Genomic DNA, 18,934 nt, shown 5'->3' on the forward strand with positions numbered 1-18,934 from the left:
GTATTGAAACGTAACGGAGCTCATCTTTCTTGGTAGCACGGCGTCTCTCCCTTCGATAGCAGCTCTCGCGGGATCCTCCTCACCTCGTTCAGGAGGTCACTATAGTACACAGATTTACCCCGCTGTACGGCGCTGATCAATGGAATCACAGGCGACGTATGTTGCTCAATAATCTTGTGGCTTTATTTGGCACATCTAGTGAACATGTGGCAGTGGGTTAGTGAGGAAACCTACGCATTTCGTGCCTTAACTCTCCTGGCACTTCATCAGCGCCTTACAGCGGGGTAAATCTGTTGCCCTAATAATGTCCACAAAATGGCTCCTGCCTGCTTGCTATAATTATGAATTCCCAGACTAAAGGAAACAAGATTTAAATAATTTATATAGTGTCATTAAAGTTCACTTTGCTTGACTAATGTGAATCATTTTTTTGTGTGACTGGTACCCTTTAACTTGTTCAGGTGGCTGGAAGCAATGGCTAGAAGTTTATTTACCTCCAGTCCAAAATGAGAAACTGGGGTGGAGTTTCTTTCTTAAAAACATATGGATTTCTAGTAAATGGAAAAAAAATAATGATGTTAGACAAAATTATGTCTGATAGCAGATATTCAGTTATCTTATGGTTTTGATCAGACAGTGGTGTGAAAAACTATTTGCCCCCTTCCTGATTTCTTATTCTTTTGCATGTTTGTCACACTTAAATGTTTCTGCTCATCAAAAACCGTTAACTATTAGTCAAAGATAACATAATTGAACACAGTTTTTAAATGAAGGTTTACGTTATTAAGGGAGAAGAAAAACTCCAAATCTACATGGGCCTGTGTGAAAAAGTGATTGCCCCCTTGTTAAAAAATAACTTAACTGTGGTTTATCACACCTGAGTTCAATTTCAAAGGTTATAAAGCCATTTCTAAAGCTTTGGGACTCCAGCGAACCACAGTGAGAGCCATTATCCACAAATGGCAAAAACATGGAACAGTGGTGAACCTTCCCAGGAGTGGCCGACCGACCAAAATTACCCCAAGAGCGCAGAGACAACTCATCCGAGAGGCCACAAAAGACCCCAGGACAACATCTAAAGAACTGCAGGCCTCACTTGCCTCAATTAAGGTCAGTGTTCACGACTCCACCATAAGAAAGAGACTGGGCAAAAATGAAAGAGCAAAGATTTCCAAGGCGCAAACCACTTTTAAGCAAAAAGAACATTAAGGCTCGTCTCAATTTTGCTAAAAAACATCGCAAACGCTTGATTGCAGTTATTGCTGCTAAGGGTGGCCCAACCAGTTATTAGGTTCAGGGGGCAATTACTTTTTCACACAGGTTTGGATTTCTTTTCTCCCTAAATAATAAAAACCCTCATTTAAAAACTGCATTTTGTGTTTACTTGTGTTATCTTTGACTAATAGTTAAATGTGTTTGATGATCAGAAACATTTTGTGTGACAAACATGCAAAAGAATAAGAAATCAGGAAGGGGGCAAATAGTTTTTCACACCACTGTATGCATTGCCTTCATACTACAACTAAAGGGGGGCTTGGTATTTTTGTAGCCATCTGAAATGTGAAAAAAACAAGAACCAAATATTTTGCCTATAATAGCTATTACATATGTGTTCTGGCAAGGCATCTTTCTGTAACCCTTATGGTGGGGTCTTCCAAGTCAAGGTTGAAGACACCAGGTAAATAATTTGTTCCAAAAGGACCATCTATTATGTAAAGGGACCTTTTGAGCAAAAAGTGAAAAAAAATAATTCATACAACAGCCCTTTGAAAGGGTCTCATATATAAGGAAAATTGTACCTTATCCTGTAGTAGCATTTACTTACCAGTGGGTAAAGTGAAGTTTTGGACTGAATTTACCATTGGCAGCATCACTGATCCGACTATCTGATGTTCCCTGATGAAAACTTGTTATTTTTTATTATTAGTTTAATGTCATGGTTTATATTTAAATGGTTGCAAAACAATATGTTGATGTGGTTTGTTGTCTTGAAAGGAAATGTGCATAAAGGGGCAAATTTACTAAAGAGTGAATTGGGTTTTTTTTAGTGTAAATTTACCAAAATGACAATTTGCAGGGGCATCGGCAATTTACTGAAGGAGACAATTCAATAGCGAAAAAGCTCGGTCTTACTGCCTAAATTCTTATTCACTCTCTCAACATATCATGTCTAGACTACTGTAACTCTCTTATTAATTGGCCTTCACCGCCAGAGACTGTCACCTCTCCAGTCCATAATGACTGCCATTGCCACCAGGCTTATACACCTCAGCAACCGCTCCTCCTCTGCCATGCTGCTCTGTCAATCCATGCACTGTGCTTCTCTACTGACCTGCTTCACATGCTTGCATTCAAGACTTTGCAAGGGCTGCACTTCTCCTCTGGAATTCTCTACAACAGTCTGTCTGACTTTCTCCCAACCTTTCTGATCTCAAAAGACCTCTTAAAACACACTAATTTAGATAAGCCTTTCCTCACTCTGTTTAACTACCAAATGCAATACCGCATGCTACATCTCTCACCTGCTTATTTTTGATCTTTCCCACTCCCACACCTTGTGTCTCATTCCCTTCCCCATTAAATTAAATTAAAGCTCTTTTGCACAGGGCCTTCCTCATCTTTTGTACTGCACTGGTTGTTATGTATGTAACTCTGTATGTTATATGTATGTAATTCATGTGATTTCTTGTATTAGCACATTTATTTTATAGCGCTAATATGTTGGCACTCTATTATAATAATAAAAAAATACGCTTGAAGTAAGCCCTATTTCTAAATGGACTTAAGTTAAACTGGCTGTGGACATTCTAATTGGCAATTAAATGGATTACAACATCAAAGGCAGCTAATAGCATTAGTACAGAATGTTTGATTTTTTATTCTTCTTCTGAGTTACTTACCATAAAATCTTTCTCATGGGTATAAAAGATGCATATAACCCTCTAACCTTGAATTTTAATTACTACTTGTTTAGAATGGGTGCACATTTCCTTCAAAGACAATAAACCATCTAAAGATATTGTTATGCAACCATTCAAAAGTTAACCATCCCATTTAAAGGAATTGTTCAGTATAAAAATAAAAACTAGTTAAATAGATAGATTGTGCAAAATAAAACATTTTTCTAATATAGTTAGTTAGGCAAAAATGTAATGTATAAAGGCTGGAGTGACTGGGTGTGTAACATAATAGCCAGAACACTACTTCCTGCTTTTCAGCTCTCTTAGTTTACACTGACTGTTTACCCTGGTTACCAGGCAGTAACCAATCAGAGACTTGAGGGGGGGCACATGGGTCATATCTGTTGCTTTTGAATTTGAGCTGAATGCTGAGGATCAATTGCAAACTCACTGAACAGATATGTACCATGTGGCTCCCCTTCAAGTCGCTGACTAACTCAGTTTTATAGAGCTGCAAACCAGGTAGTAGTGTTCTAGCTATTATGTTACACACCCTGGGATAGGAGGGCTGGACTTTTGTTGTCTTATATCAGGTTTGGTTGTGCACTTCACTCTAATCCTGATGAAGGGAGGGTGAGTGTGTACCCCCCCCCAAACATTGACCTCCCCCCCCCAAACGTTGACAGTTTGGTAATTGAATCGATGGGGGTAAGCTCCCCAGCTGCATATAAGTGCTTATATGCGGCTTTGTTCAAAATTCTACAGTACTCCAAGGACATATCCTCCCAAACAGTACACCTGCACTACCAATGCAGTTTATGGCTAAATGACGGGTGTGAGGTGAACCTACCACATTATTCCACAGTTCCAGTATGATGTGGACATGAGTGGGTGATGTACCCAAAATCATTAGTGTTCAGATGTCATTGCCAGTGCTCTCTGTCCGTATGGCATCTACAGCTGATTCTTTAGGTGTAAGTTTGGTATGTCAGTTGGGACAGGATGCTGTGAAAACTGTGCAGCTTGCTGATTGCTTGCCTTATTATACCAAGCTCTAGCTTTTGACCAAACAGGGGTTAACCATGTTTTACCTGTATTATTTAAAATAAATATATTTGGTAATAATTAATATCCTGTTATGATATCCCTGTTCTTTTTCCCATTGCCTGCAGACCAGCAAAGGCCTTCAGCTTGTGCTAAACTCTCCTGTGTGGGTACCTGAGGGAGGAATACTGCAAATGTCCAATAAGTTATTGCAAGCCAGGGCTCCTGATTCCACCAACTCGGAGATCAACTATACAATCATTAATGAACACCCACGGTTTGGTAAGAACTTTTATCTCATCTTTATGACTACACATATATCTTAATTAATGGGCTTAAATTAAAAGCACTTTTTCACAACATCACACAGAGTTATTGCTATCACGGAGTAACTGCTATCATGGAACTACCTGATGAACTAGTATTTAAACTAGCCATACATTAATAGATAAGCCATTGATCAGATCCTAATACATCCCTATTCAATTTGGTCATCTCCTGAGGAGATTTTTAGCCAAAGGCAGAAAATTATATATATTAAGCTTGTTTATGACATTTTTTTTCTGTAAAATTATGTATTCGTATGGAAAAATGTATTGATCTTTTTCGCTTTAAATCAGTTATTTTTTATCAAGTGGCAGAAAAGGCCTTGGCCACAAAAAAACCCCCAAAACAACAGGCATGGCATCTTTTTTTCAGTATGATTGAGAGCATTTGGATAGCAGATCTTTCCATGATATTTTAACTAGTGGCTGTCTTTTTTGAAAACTTATCTTATCTTAAAAACTCCAGATCCTGAACATTCTGGATAAGAGGTCCCAAACCTGTACTAAAGACTAAACAGCAAACCAAAGAAACCATTGATTATTGTTGTAAGGAAGCTATGGAAATTGCATCACAGTATTTTAAAGCATTCTGGATAAGGGTATACAAGTAAATAATTATTAATAAATAACAAATAACTTTTATAATGTAAGTGCATTTATTTTGCTTGACTAACATCATAAAATAGGATTTGGAATTATTTCTTAAGGTGACAGGACCCCTTTCAGTTATTTGTAATTGTAATTGCACCTGAAAGCAGTATATGTCTGGTTGATGATAAATGATTAAAAGACATGGGAGACCTGGCTCATATTACGCTGATTTAGGCATCATACCCAGAAAACAGAAAGGAATAAACAAAAACAGTTAAAGACACATCTGCATAAAACTTTAATGTAATGTATATTGTAAAGTTTCTTAGATTTAAATTTTCTTTTATTATGTAAAAAAACAAATAATCTATTTTTGTGTAAAGGGCAGCCTTATCATTACTGTTCATGTATGCTACATAGTTTAGCAGTAGAAATGTTGCCAGTAACTGAAATAACTACTGTAGCTAGCAGAAAGGCTGTGTTGCTTGTAAGTAACCCAATTTAATGAATAGTGATGCTTTGTTGCCCCAAAGGTGATGTCTTTTTACTAGTGCCAATGCCCGCTGATGGCCCTGCAAATGGATGGCAGCGCCTGCCTGATGGCAGAGTTGCAACACAAACTTCTTCGTTTACACAACAGGATATCAATGATGGACTTGTGTGGTATATACAGTCTGGATCTCATTCACAAGGGAGAGACTCATTTACCTTCCAGGTAGGTACCCATTGGTAATTGCATGTAAAGTAATACATGCTGGAGAACGTATGTTCTGCTCATATAACAGCTTCCAGTCAGGTTGTTGTTTACTTTTTAAATGCTCTCTAACATTTCATTCTGGTTTGTGACCAGCCTACCAGTCAGTGACCCCCACATCTGAGAGCTAGAAAGAATCAGAAAATAAGGACATATGATTAAAAAAATACTATAGACTAGTTGCAAAGTTGCTAGGAACAGGACATTCTCTAACATACTTACTTATCTTAAAGGTGAACCTTCTTTAAGGATACATGATATTTTAAATGATTCTTATAATCTTTTGAGGTACAGTAGAAGATTATCTGGAAATGAAAACGTGTTATCTTGTACACAGACATGCGCTGAGCTATTATTATATTATATATATATTAGATATTATATATATTTTTTGTTTTGTAATTTACAATTTATGTTTATTGTCAGTGCTCAGCTACTTGGTTACTGGGGTAAATGGCTCTGACAAGCAAAAAGTGAACAATCATTTTTTAAAGCCTAGATTTTTATTTTTATAATCTTTTAATTCATTTGTTTTCCTGTTTATCTACAGTATGTTATACAAAACCCTGTCTGGTTGTTGGAATCAGTCACCTTTAGAAACAGATACTGTAACTGTTTAAATTACCAACTGGAGAGCTATTGCACAAAACCAAAACTAAAGATCAACTTAAATTGCCTTAAACTACTAAACTACTAATGTCTCCCTTCGATTTTAACCATTTGGTATTCAAAAGAACATGAAGCATTTAAGGGAAACATTTTTGTTTTCTTTTACATTGGGAATTGTGAATTACTTTTATTCGGGTATACTGTATATTTTCAAAGCAACTCATAACTTAAAATCATCTTATTATTATTTTTTTTTAAATAATTCTGCCACTAGGTGAAGTGTGCAAAAAAGCCTACATCAAAGTGCCAAAAATGGCATCCCAATGCCTGTTGGAAGCAGCACATAAATACTTCCTGAAAATGCACCAGTTGGGGGTAAAATTTTCTAGAGAAACACCAGAGGCAGTGTTTTCACTTGGATGTTCCTAAGCATCAGTGAACCATTGTTGGTCAATAGTTTTTTTTATTATGGAAACACAGTTTTTTAGTGTCCAGAACAACTACATGTCATGGGTCCAGGGTGGGAACTAGGGTCTAGGCAGAAGAGGCCCGGGGTGCAATGATCACAGGGCATCTACCTCTAAAATTGTCTTCTGCCCACCCCTAGTCCGTGTTTACACCCCTCAGTCTTACTCCCCTTCCTTCCCTCTGTCACCCACCCCTCCGTCGCTCTCCCCTCCCCATTGTCATTAACCCCCCCTCCACTGTTTTCCCCTCACCACCCCTCCATCGATCTCCCCTTCGTCACATTTGGGTGCGTGCGGGGAGGAGGTGGGGAGGCCGGTTGGGTTGCCTAGGGCACCCGGCCAGCCTGACTTGGCCCTGCATGGGTCTTGCCTATTCCTGATGGCAAAACATAGCACATCCTTACAAATTAAAGCAACTTGCCCCAGTGGCATTTGTGAGTTGAATATCCAGAAAAAGAAAGCATATTATTAAAGTACTGTATTAAGACAAAAATCATGCTTTTTCTGTAAAACTGATTTCCTTAAACTGGTCATTAAACAAAAAAGCAAAATAAGTGCTAGAACAAGACATCTGTTTCTTAGAAGAATCTGAGCACACAGAGTTCATCCTCATCATTATAAGAAGGACCCCTTGATGATTGCTCTTGTGCTATCCATCAGTATGGGTGATTAAAGTAATTTGCTGAAGATAATTTAGTATGGTAAAGAGTGAACTGGGAGCATTTGATGCAGATGTAAGCAAGGCTTTTTAACTTTCCACTAAATTAATGTCATTATGTCTCTCTAGTCAGAGTCTGCAGTGGAGTTGCTCTGTAGCTATAAAAAAAGAGAGCAGGAATATACAGTATTTATCGGAAGTAGAGCATGAGAGTTGTAAAGAACAGAGCCAGAGAACTCCCCGCAATCCTACACAAAATAGAGACTTTCGGGAAGATAGCAGGATTTATAATCAATCTAGGAAAATCTGAGGCCCTGCGTCTACAGCACACCTCCCCATCAGATTGGGCGAACCCATTTCCCTTTCAGAAAGCCACAACACATATAAAATTTCTCGGAATCCGACTGACACAACATCACAAAGACATGTATAAGTCCAACATTAGACTTACCATAGATCAAATTGAACAAGATACCCGCAAATGGATAAATACAAATCTTACATTTTCAGGTAGGATTCACTTTATTAAAATGGTGATTTTCCCCAAATTGCTTTACAAATTACAAATGTTACCATATCGCATATCCTCCGCAGACAATAAGCGACTGCAACACATTTTCAGAACCTTTATCTGGAACAAAAAACGTCCAAGAATAGGAGTCGCAACCCTTCACCTGCAAAAGCAGGATGGTGGACTCAATCTTCCAAACATATTGGAATATAATGACGCAGCTCTCCTTAGATACGCGGGGGATTGGCTCCACCATCGACACATATATACCACGGCCCTTTTCGACGAAACTTTAACAGAGGGGAATTCACTTAATTCACTTTTGCATACGCCACTTCAGGACGTTCCTAAAGACACACAGGATAATCCTTTATTTATTCACACATACAGAACCTGGCACTCCATCCGCAAAAAAGCTAACCTTTCCTCCTTTAATTCGATCAATCTTACGTGGTTAAATAATAAAGCGTTCCCCCCCGGCCTAAACAGTATTCCTTTTACATCATGGCAGACGAAAGGTCTAAAAAACATGAAGGATATGCTTACAACTGCCAACATACTCCAACCAACCGCGACCCTGGTCCAAACATACCCCTTTTTGCAACTTCACCTATTCTCCTTATTACAACTTACGCACTTCCTCGCGACTCAATTCGCTAAATTAACAGATGTAGATAAGACCAACCCAATTGACTCGATATGGCCAAAACATGACACAATTAGATCAACTGCACATATCTACAATCTAATCAGGACGACCATTGATGTGGACAACACCACCACAAGCTTTACGAGATGGAAAACAGTCATCCCACATTCAGATAACGTAGATATTCTTCGTTATCACACCCGAGTGATGAAACTACTACCGGCTAGCACATACCAAGAAATGTCCCTACAAATATTGCATCACACCTATTTGACTCCTTTGAAGAGATTCCATATTGGCACGGCGGTCTCAGATAATTGTTTAAAATGCGGGGACTCGAGAGCCGATATAATACACTGCCTTTGGTCATGCCCACTCATGCAACAGTTCTGGAGGGAAGTCGCCAGTTATTGGAAAACTCTGTCGGGGAAAACTCTAACCATTCACGCTACTTGGGCCATCTTTAGCAAACTAGAGCTTACCTCCTATATTTCCAAACCAGAACGGGCTTTGGCTGAAAGGCTGGCTGCAGCGGCCAGGAAAGCCATTTTACATACCTGGTTGTCTCATCTTCCTCCACCAATGTCCTTGGTACTTCAGAAACTGCAATATATATTTCACTTAGATTGGATAGAAACCTTAACGAATAAGGAAAGCCACACGGACACATTTTTTGATACCTGGCTGACGCATATTAACACACTTCCACCGCACACTAAACTGCTGACCGTTCAATCTTTTCAATATACTACATGGTATGACAGGGAGCTACTGCTAGGGTCCGATCTGGTCTGTGAGGCGGACCAACAGCTGATGCATAGAGATGATCAACAACAATCAACTTTAATGGGACCCCCCAGGAGCCACTCCCTTAATCGACTATTAACAGGCTCTCTGTGAGTACGGACCTTTTCCTACTTCTCCCTACTGTTGGTAATTAATGATGTGCTGGGTCGTTCTTCACCACATATAGATGGCAATATATTTCTCTGGTCCATTCTTTCCTGGTCACTTGACAACGGCAGGGAATGCTTACTATGGCTCTTGCTTTCTACTCCTTTGTTCTACCCTTGACAAAATATTGTTATCTTATTTACCTTTTTTTTTTTTTTCTTTGGTCATGATTTTGTTTTAATTTCTTTTATTTGTATTCTGGAAAAACAAATAAAAACATTTGTGAAAAAAAAAAAGAACAGAGCCAGGTGTAGAAAGGATATTGTGTTGAAAGAAAATAAGTATTGTGCTGCTGAACAGCGTACTTTTTTGGGAAGTTTATATCATCTCATTTATTTTGCTGTGTACTCTCCAATGTTTTCAGGTGGGATTAGAGAGATTCCATTCTGAATTTTCATTAAAATCATTGATTGGTTGGGAGAGACGGGGCTTCTGCCCTATGCTGTAACACTTTTGTCATATAATTAATGAGTAAAAGATCCAGGATACTCCAGAGAAAATTATACTGTAATAAATCTGATGCATCATTCAATATTCATTGTGAGAATGCCTACTGTTACTCCCTTAGATGTTACATATTTGATTTTTTGGTCTTTATTGAGAACATAGTTTTCCATTGGGATTCACATGTTGTTTATTCAGCATAGCCCAGGCAGGAACAAACATTTATAAGTAGCCTAGCAAAATATTTTATATCCATAGGTTTGCAAATGAAGCTCAAAGTGGAACTAGCAGGAGATATGGGTGGCCAGACAATCCAAAATCAAAAGGTGTATTATGGCAGATTATGTAAGACTATCGCTGTTATAAATGTCAGTAATTTGCAGATACAGATTTTCATTTACAAATATCAATATTTTAGTGTATACTGAAGGTCAAACCAAAACCACTACAGTAATAATACAGCTTCTGTTTAGCCAACATAACTACAATTTACCTGCAAGTGACAGTTGTATTTAAATGATAGAAGGGATTTTACAGATTTGAAGTAAGGAAGCCTTTATAATTTCTGATGAATTTTTTGGCAGATTTCGAGTGCAGCTTCTCAGATACCACAGGACAGTCATGTCTTCAGCATTGGTATTGTTCCAAACCATCCTGGGGCCCCTCAGTTGTCTCCTGGATCATCTCTTCATATGACTGTAAGAAAAAAAAAACTATTAGATCTCTTTATTTACAAGAAGCGCATCCCTGCCTGCATCAATTGCAACAGCTCTTATGTATAGTGGGCAACACTTGTACAGCACTGTAGAATATGTTAGCACTTTGCTAATAATAAGAATGATTTCTTAAATTAATGATTGACATGACTAACCAGAATCAAGTTCTTTCATTATTTTTAGTAACATGTATTTATAAAACACCATCTTCCATAGCACTTTACAATACAGTAAATGGGTGTATACATTTTTCAAATTTACATACAAAACAACTAATAACAGATACAAGAGGTTAAAATGGCACTGCTTAAAAGAGCCAACAAGAAGTAAGTACTGTAATGGAAGAGAAAAGCCTTTAAACAACTAGATGTTATTATCTGAAGCACTGTTTCAGTACCATGCTGTTCATCAGCTCTGAAATGACTACTTACAGTACATGGTAGAAATACAATACTTGTTAGAAAAATACATAGGGTATTCACAAAATGAAACACAGAAATAAATTGCCACGCTCAGTCTAACCTACTCTGTGGCGTCGAACAGCTGCTAGAAATGCCCCTGTGCCAGCGCTCGGTCCAACCCACAATCTGGAGTTGACCGGCTGCTACAAACGACAAAAAGCAAATGTTCGTACACAAAAAGAAGAAGAAAAATTGTCAACGCATGTTTTGCTTTTGAAAATAATTATTACAAAAAATGAGGCATTAGTACCACACTTTGGCCAAAATATGTAAGTTCACGTGCCATGTCTAGGCCCCTTGCTTTTAACCAGGTGGCCTGTATGTGCTTCTTGATAATTTTTTGCTACTTCCTTTCCATACAAGCACAAACAATCAAAAAACATCACCGGTACACTGAGTAGCCTCTATATAAGGATCTGGGAAAAGGGAGGGTTTGTTTATACAGAGGGAATCTTACTGGACTGTTCACAAATTTTAATCGCTTGTGAGTACCAGAATTGGAATGCGATTTAACTTTCAGATTCAGATGATGGCTTGTTTGTGCAAGAAAACTTTTAATTCATTTAATAATTAAATTAGAAGGCAAAAAATAAAATCAGCACAAGCCTTATTCATTGATCTAATGTTGGAAAGGGGGCATAATGCACTTTACATTGCTTAGCAACTTAGACTGCTTGTCATACATTTACTTGTCTTTCTTAACCCTGAGCTCCCCAACTAATAAAATAAAAATGAGTCACTATAAAATGGCTTGCAAACTTTGTGCATGATAATTTCCATGTCCATGTATGTATCTGATACATGCCTGTCCAGCTGGAGGCCTGGCCCTGGGAGCTGATATGGCTCTCCAATTATTAATATAATCTGATCCATAGGCATGGTATAGTATATACAGTAACTAGCCAACTACATTAAAGATCTTTGACTTACTGAGAAAATCACAACTTGTATTTTAGTATTCCTTTAACAATAAGAAGAGTTGTTTTCCTTCAAAAAGTTTAATGGAAGGCATTGATTTGGTGTATAATATTGCAGTTTTACAATTTTTAGTTTACATTTTCTCTCATTTATGATTAAATGAAGGGAACATTTCTAGATTTATAAAGCCAATGTTCTGCAATGAAAAGATGAGATCATACGTGTTGAAATAAATAAATCACACATTATTGCTTTTGAAATTGATTATTCAGAAATAACCTAGCATTTCCTTTGGCTTCATGAAATGTATCTTTGGACTTAATCCCTGCAGACCAATCTTATCTGCAACAAACATATTTATGCTCCAACAACTTTACAGAGTGAAAATAAACAGGTTTGTCCACCAACAGAATACAAACTTGTTTTTCTAGGCATTTGAAGACCGTTTGACAGTGATTGGATCCCATTATCTTTCCTTTGTTGATGCAGAGAGCCCAAGCGAAAAAATAGTCTACAATGTAACTGTGCCCTTGCGGCCAAATGAAGGTGAGGAAACTAAACTAATTCCATGTGTGATTTGTATTTGGATTATGTTCTCTGGCATGGGTATTTTCCCATTGTGTTTTAAAATTGCAAAATTTAGATGTGCAAAAAATTTAGATGTGCAGTGCAGGCTCAGGCTGGCAATCTCTGGATTGTGGCAAATGTCAGAGGGGCTGCTGTAAGATGCAAAAGACAGTCAATATTTAGTGGGCTGGTGGGGTGCTGTTTGTGCCTCTGTGTATATGATGTGCAAGGGCCTATTTTAAATCCCAGTCCAGGCCTGGTGCAGTGCCATGTTATTTATCCATAATTGAGCAGTTTTTTCCAGAATTCATACATATATAGTAACATAGTAAGTTGGGTTGAAAAAAGACACATGTCCATCAAGTTCAACCTTTTAACTTTTACCTACCTAACTGGTAGTTGATCCGGGGGAAGGCAAAAAAATGCTTTTTGGCATGAGTAATCCAAAAACCAAAAGCAATCTTAAATGGGCCACTAATTTGGAACAAAGAAAAACTTTGGCACCTAAAAGTTTGCAGAGTTTTTCTCTGTTAAAAAACAGATCAGGGGAATTTACAAATATCGCTAAGAAAAAACCTCCCTTAGTCTTATTCACAGGTTCGGGGACAAATGGGCACATTTGTTCTCACTGCAAGTTGCTGACTGCATTTAAGAACACAGGTAACCTTGTGAGTCGCACCAATGTGTTCTCAGTTTTGCATACAGTTTTACACTTGCACTTGCATTAAGAAATGAGTCCTGCATCCTCATATTCTACCAATGCAAATGCCTCTGTCAGTTTAGTGTTTCATCGGTTTCTGGCACAAGGCCAATTGTAGGTTTCCATACTGACCACATAGAAGTCCATGCTGTACATAAAAATAGCACATACACTGTACATTTTATCATACAATAATTGCAATTATACGTTTCATAATAAGACTAAACTAAAATGTTCTGATCTGCAGTGCTAGAGGTCACTGGAAACGTCAGCAGAGTTGGATTCAGCTCATGCATTACTGTTTTAATGTGAGCAATAACTAATGAAAAAATTAGATTTTTAAATTGATTCACTCTTTCTGGAAAGGCAATCACTAAACAAGCAGCATGTGGTTTATATTAAACTGCTTGTGAAAGATGATACTGAAAGGAATACACAGCTATTTTTCACATTGGTTGTTACTAGGGTTGCCACTTGGCCGGTATTTTATCAACCTTTCCGGTAAAAATTATGGTTGATCCCAATATTTATAGGAAGGCCGGTATTTTTCTCCAGGAAAGATGGTAACCCTAGTTGTTACTGTGCGTCAGATCTGTGCGGTTAAGACATAGATGTTTAGGTGACAGTTAGTTTTTTGTAGTGCTATAAAACACATAAGAATATTTCGCCACAGTACTGTTAACTTTGCTTTGAAACTAACTACATCTATACTTCATTGAAACCTATGGGAAATACTTGATTTCAGATCAGCTGTAAAGTGGGTGCAGCTATTAAAAGTTTGCTTACAGGATGGAGAAGAGATAATACCATAAACAATGATTGACTCTTTTGATTGACTGAAAATTTGGGGAGGGAGCATTGTCCATATCTGGCTTTGACACCTACTTGTCAATTAAATAAACCGATGATAATATTGAAAATCATACTCGTATCTAATACAAGATTCCTTATATTTGTCTATGCTGGTTATAGGGACCCTGGAACACAAAGAGAGGCCCCTCTCCTCAGTGCCTTACTTCACACAGGCAGATATTAACCAAGGCAAGATTATATATCAACCACCCAGAGCTGCAACACATCTGAGTGAAATTGCTGAGTTTTCCTTTGCAGGTAACAATAGTACTCTTATTGTATACATATGTGTGTTCTGTACTGAGCACATGGGGTTTCCGGATAAGGGTTCCATAATTTGGATGTCTTTCATTTCCCAGGAACATCTGAGCACTGTGGTGTTTTCTGAAAAAATATTTTTAGTGAAGCAGTATTCATGAAATTAAATCAAATGTGAAAAACTGGCTGTGCAAAAATTTAGGTACCCTTGTAATTTTGCTAATTTGAATGCATGTAACTGCTTAATACTGATTACAGTCAGCACCAAATTGGTTGGATTAGCCCGTTAAGCCTTGAACTTTATAGGCATGTGTGTCCAATCATGAGAAAAGGTATATAAGGTGGCTAATTGCAAGTTGTGCTTCTGTTTGACTCTCCTCTGACAGTATGGGATCCTCAAAGCAACTCTCAAAAGATCTGAAAACAAAGATTGTTCAGTATCATGATTTAGGGGAAGGCTATAAAAAGCTATATCAGAGGTTTAAACTGTCAGTTTCAGCTGTAAGGAATGTAATCAGGAAATGGAAGGCCACAGGCAAAGTTGCAAAGTTGCAGAGGCCTGGCAGGCCAAGAAAAATACAGGAGTGGCATATGCGGAGGATTATGAGAATGGTTACAGACAACCCAAAGATCATCTCCAAATGCCCCTTAACACACACGAAATCTACAAAGGCATTTATGCAGAGGGAGAAGTACAATATTCTGGAATGGCCGTCACAGTCCCCCAACTTGAATATCATCGAAAATCTATGGGATGATTTGAAGCAGGCTGTCCATGCTCGGCAGCCATCAAATTTAACTGAACTGGAGAGATTTTGTATGGACGAATGGTCAAAAATACCACCATCCAGAAACTGATCAAAGGCTATAGGAGGCGTCTAGAGGCTGTTACATTTGCAAAAGGAGGCTCAACTAGGTATTGATGTAATATCTCTGTTGGGTTGCCCAAATTTATGCACCTGTCTAATTTTGTTATTATGCATATTGCTTATTTTCTGTTAATCCAATAAACTTTATGTTACTGCTGAAATACTACTGTTTCCATAAGGCATGTTATATATTAAAAGGAAGTTGCTACTCCTTTCATAATGATAAACAAAACTCCAAAGAATTAAGAGGGGTCTTCAAACGTTTTCGTGTGTGTGTGTGTATAAGCTCTACGGGGCAGGGACCTCCACCCTTTTGTCTCCTTGACACTAAGCACTTAATCTGTATTAATATTTTAATATTTATATGTATTTTGTACCTATTTGTATTAACTATTGCAATGTCCCACTGTTTTACTAATTTATTGTTCCGCTGTAGAGTGCTTTGCCCTCAAGGAGCTCTATACAAATACAAATATAATATATATATATATATTATAGATAAGATTCTTTATTTGTCACATGCATAGTTATACAAGTACAACATGCAGTGAAATGCATCCCTATCCAATTTTTTAGACTGTACAAAGTTAAAACATACTAGTTAAATACTACAACTAAGTACTAAAAAAATTACCAGAAAAAAATTCAAAATGTTTTTTTAAATTAAGCAGAGCAGCAGAGCATATGTAGTACAAGATGAACCATGTTATAGCTATATATATTTGTCTGTGTCCATCTATCTATAGCTATATATGTCATGTTATTTGTTACTTTTTTCTTGGGAATCAGCAAATAGTCAGAACATCCCAATAGCATGTGTTAACCACTGGGAGCCAAAGAGAAGGAAGGGAAAAACACAAGCAAGAGTACACAAGGGCATAGCACTGACACTGAACTGGTTGCTGTTTAACACAGATGGGCTTATTTACAAGCAATGAGCAGATTTGTATAAAAAGCATAAATGTATACAACTCTGTGGATCCTTTTTTAAAAAAATAGTTCACTTTATTAGATAAAATGGATTCAGCCAATTACATGTTTACATTCATTGTTCTACAGCTAACTGAACAAAGCTCACAAAACTGATTGGTTACTATGGGTTATTGTTTCAAGTGTTCATATATAACATACTATATATATATATATATATATATATATATATATATATATATATATATATATATATATATATATATATAACACCCTATTCAGCTGGATGCATTTCTTTCTACTTGCTTTGTTCCTTTATACCTAATTTCACAGTTTTTTCTTGTTAATTAAGTAATACACTATAACTGCAGTAAAGCACTGCGTATCTTGACAGCGCTATATAAATAAATGATGATGATGATGATGATAATACACTAATTATTTCTCTTGTAGGACTTCCGGAATCTGTGAGATTCTTCTTTACAGGTAATGTAGATTGAGTACCCATAACCTGAACATTTTATTTGCTTGTCACACAGTTTAATATTCCATTCACTGCAGAAGTGCAAGTGGTCTTGTGTTCCAGATGCACAAATCACCTTTGCTATATCTGTAACAATTTTTATTGTTGTAAAAACTCAATCTAATTTACAAATAAATGTTCTCCAGAGTAGCAATGCAAACTGTATTTCAATGGGATATGTAGTCAAAGAGGTTGTTAACCCTTAACACCTAGGGGCCCATTTACTTAGCTCGAGTGAAAGAATATAATAAAAAAAACTTCGAATTCCGAATGATTTTTTTGGCTACTTCGACCATCGAATTGGCTACTTCGACCTTCGACTACGACTTCGAATCAAACGATTTGAACTAAAAAACGTTCGACTATTCGACCATTCGATAGCCGAAGTACTGTCTCTTTAAAAAAAACTTTGCCACCTAAAACCTACCGAAGTGCCATGTTGGCCTATGGGGAAGGTCGAAGAAAAATCGTTTGATCGATGGATTAAAATCCTTCGAATCGAACGATTCGAAGGATTTAATCGTTCGATCGAACGATTTGCGCTAAATCCTTCGACTTCGATATTCGAAGTTGAAGGATTTACATTCGGCAGTCAAATATCAAGGGTTAATTAACCCTCGCTATTCGACCCTATGTAAATCTGCCCCATAGTATGATGTTTGTGGTTTTTGAGTTATTTAGCTATTTATTCAGTAGTTTTCTAGTTTGCAATTTCAGCAATCTGGTTGCTAGGGTTTAAATTATCTTTGCAACCATGCATTGATATGAATAAGAGACTAGAATATAAATAGGAGAGGGTCCGAATAGAAAGACGAGTAATAACAATACATTTATACCCTTAGAGAGCATTTGATTTTTAGGTGGGGTCAGTAGCCCCATGTCAAAGCTGGAAAGAGCCAAAAAAGTGAAGCAACAACTAAAAGATTATGTAAAAAAAAAAAAAAAAAAATGAAGGACAATTGAAAAGTTGATTAAACTTGGATATTCTAAAACTCACTTAGGGTTAGTTCACACGAGGAGATTCGGGGAGATTTTGTTGCCTGGCGACTAATCGCCTCATCTTCTGAGCGACAATCTCCCCGAACTGCCTCAGCATGTTTTCCCATAGGCTATAATGAAAAGTCACCTGTACTAATGCACACACGGCGATGCGTTTTCCATAGTTGCCCGAAGTTGCCTCTGTGAGGGATTCTGTCATGATTTTTATGGCGTAGTTTTTATTTCTAAATTACACTGTTTACACTGCTTGCAAATAATTCACTCTACCATGCTACAACTTGCTACGTCATATAGAATAAACTGTCATTTTGCCTACTCTGTCCCTGTCAAAGCCTGAGAGGAATGTTTCACCTTGCTAACTGGATTATGGGGTTGTTTTCTCTGTAGGGTGATATGTTAAGCCCTGTGTGTTTAATAATTGAATGAAAATCATATGTATTTGTATCACTTTGCTTAGGAAAGCAGGAGCAGGTCCTGCTGTGTGTGTCATTTATGTGCATAATGCATTAGTAAGCTTTTATTAATGCTGAATGTCCTTCTTTGCAGTCTCATATGGGGAATTCACCACAGCTGAAATGCCATTTACCATCCATTTGCTCTCCTCTGGACATCAGCCACCTGTCTTCCAGCTGAAATCCCCATCTCTGGAGGTCACTCAGGGTGGCAGAGCTCCCATTGGTAAGAAGCCACTATTAGCTTTTAAAATATATTCTCTTTTTTGTTTCTTAGCAAAGTTGTGATTCTTTAGCAGGCTAGGAATGCTCAACCAACAGAAACACACAATATTAGAGAGAAAGAGAAAGGCAACAGGAGAATATATTGTTACACAATTACCCACAGCAACCAAACTAATATTTGCATGTATTTTCTAACTTGTAATTGAGAGTGGCAACTATTTGCTGAGTGGTGGTTATTGGTAACAGCACTGGTACAATTTATCAATTTCATTATTAAATAAATTCTTCTATGACTTACTAATTTTCATATTTGTAGCCAAATTTTAAACTTGACCGTTAATATTAAAACCCATAGTCGAAAAAAATTGAATGCAGAGAGTTTGAGCTGGGCAGTTTATAGTTCTATAGTTGCCATTATTAGTATTAATTTGTGTGTATCCATGTAAATGATTAGCCAGTAGATTCATATAGAAGGGAGACTTTCTTTTGAAACAACATGCAGGTGTCTCAGATCAAACTCATATACCAGCAAGTAAGACTTAAATGGGTCAGTTATT

At 37.4% G+C, this 18,934-nt stretch overlaps 1 protein-coding gene across 1 annotated transcript in view; it reads left to right on the forward strand.

Moving 5' to 3' along the window:
• fras1.S (Fraser extracellular matrix complex subunit 1 S homeolog) overlaps positions 1-18,934 on the forward strand; it is a gene marked incomplete at its 5' end in the record, with an annotated part of 329,350 nt that overhangs the window by 230,055 nt on the left and 80,361 nt on the right. Inside the window, 7 exons of the mRNA XM_041578095.1 lie at positions 4,073-4,226; positions 5,395-5,576; positions 10,492-10,605; positions 12,434-12,548; positions 14,242-14,379; positions 16,632-16,664; positions 18,247-18,378. Coding sequence (XP_041434029.1) covers positions 4,073-4,226; positions 5,395-5,576; positions 10,492-10,605; positions 12,434-12,548; positions 14,242-14,379; positions 16,632-16,664; positions 18,247-18,378 — 868 coding nt within the window. The remainder of the gene's footprint in view (positions 1-4,072; positions 4,227-5,394; positions 5,577-10,491; positions 10,606-12,433; positions 12,549-14,241; positions 14,380-16,631; positions 16,665-18,246; positions 18,379-18,934) is intronic.

This window comes from Xenopus laevis, chromosome 1S (assembly GCF_017654675.1).
Source record: "Xenopus laevis strain J_2021 chromosome 1S, Xenopus_laevis_v10.1, whole genome shotgun sequence".
In the NCBI taxonomy this organism is placed as follows: Eukaryota; Metazoa; Chordata; class Amphibia; order Anura; family Pipidae; genus Xenopus; species Xenopus laevis.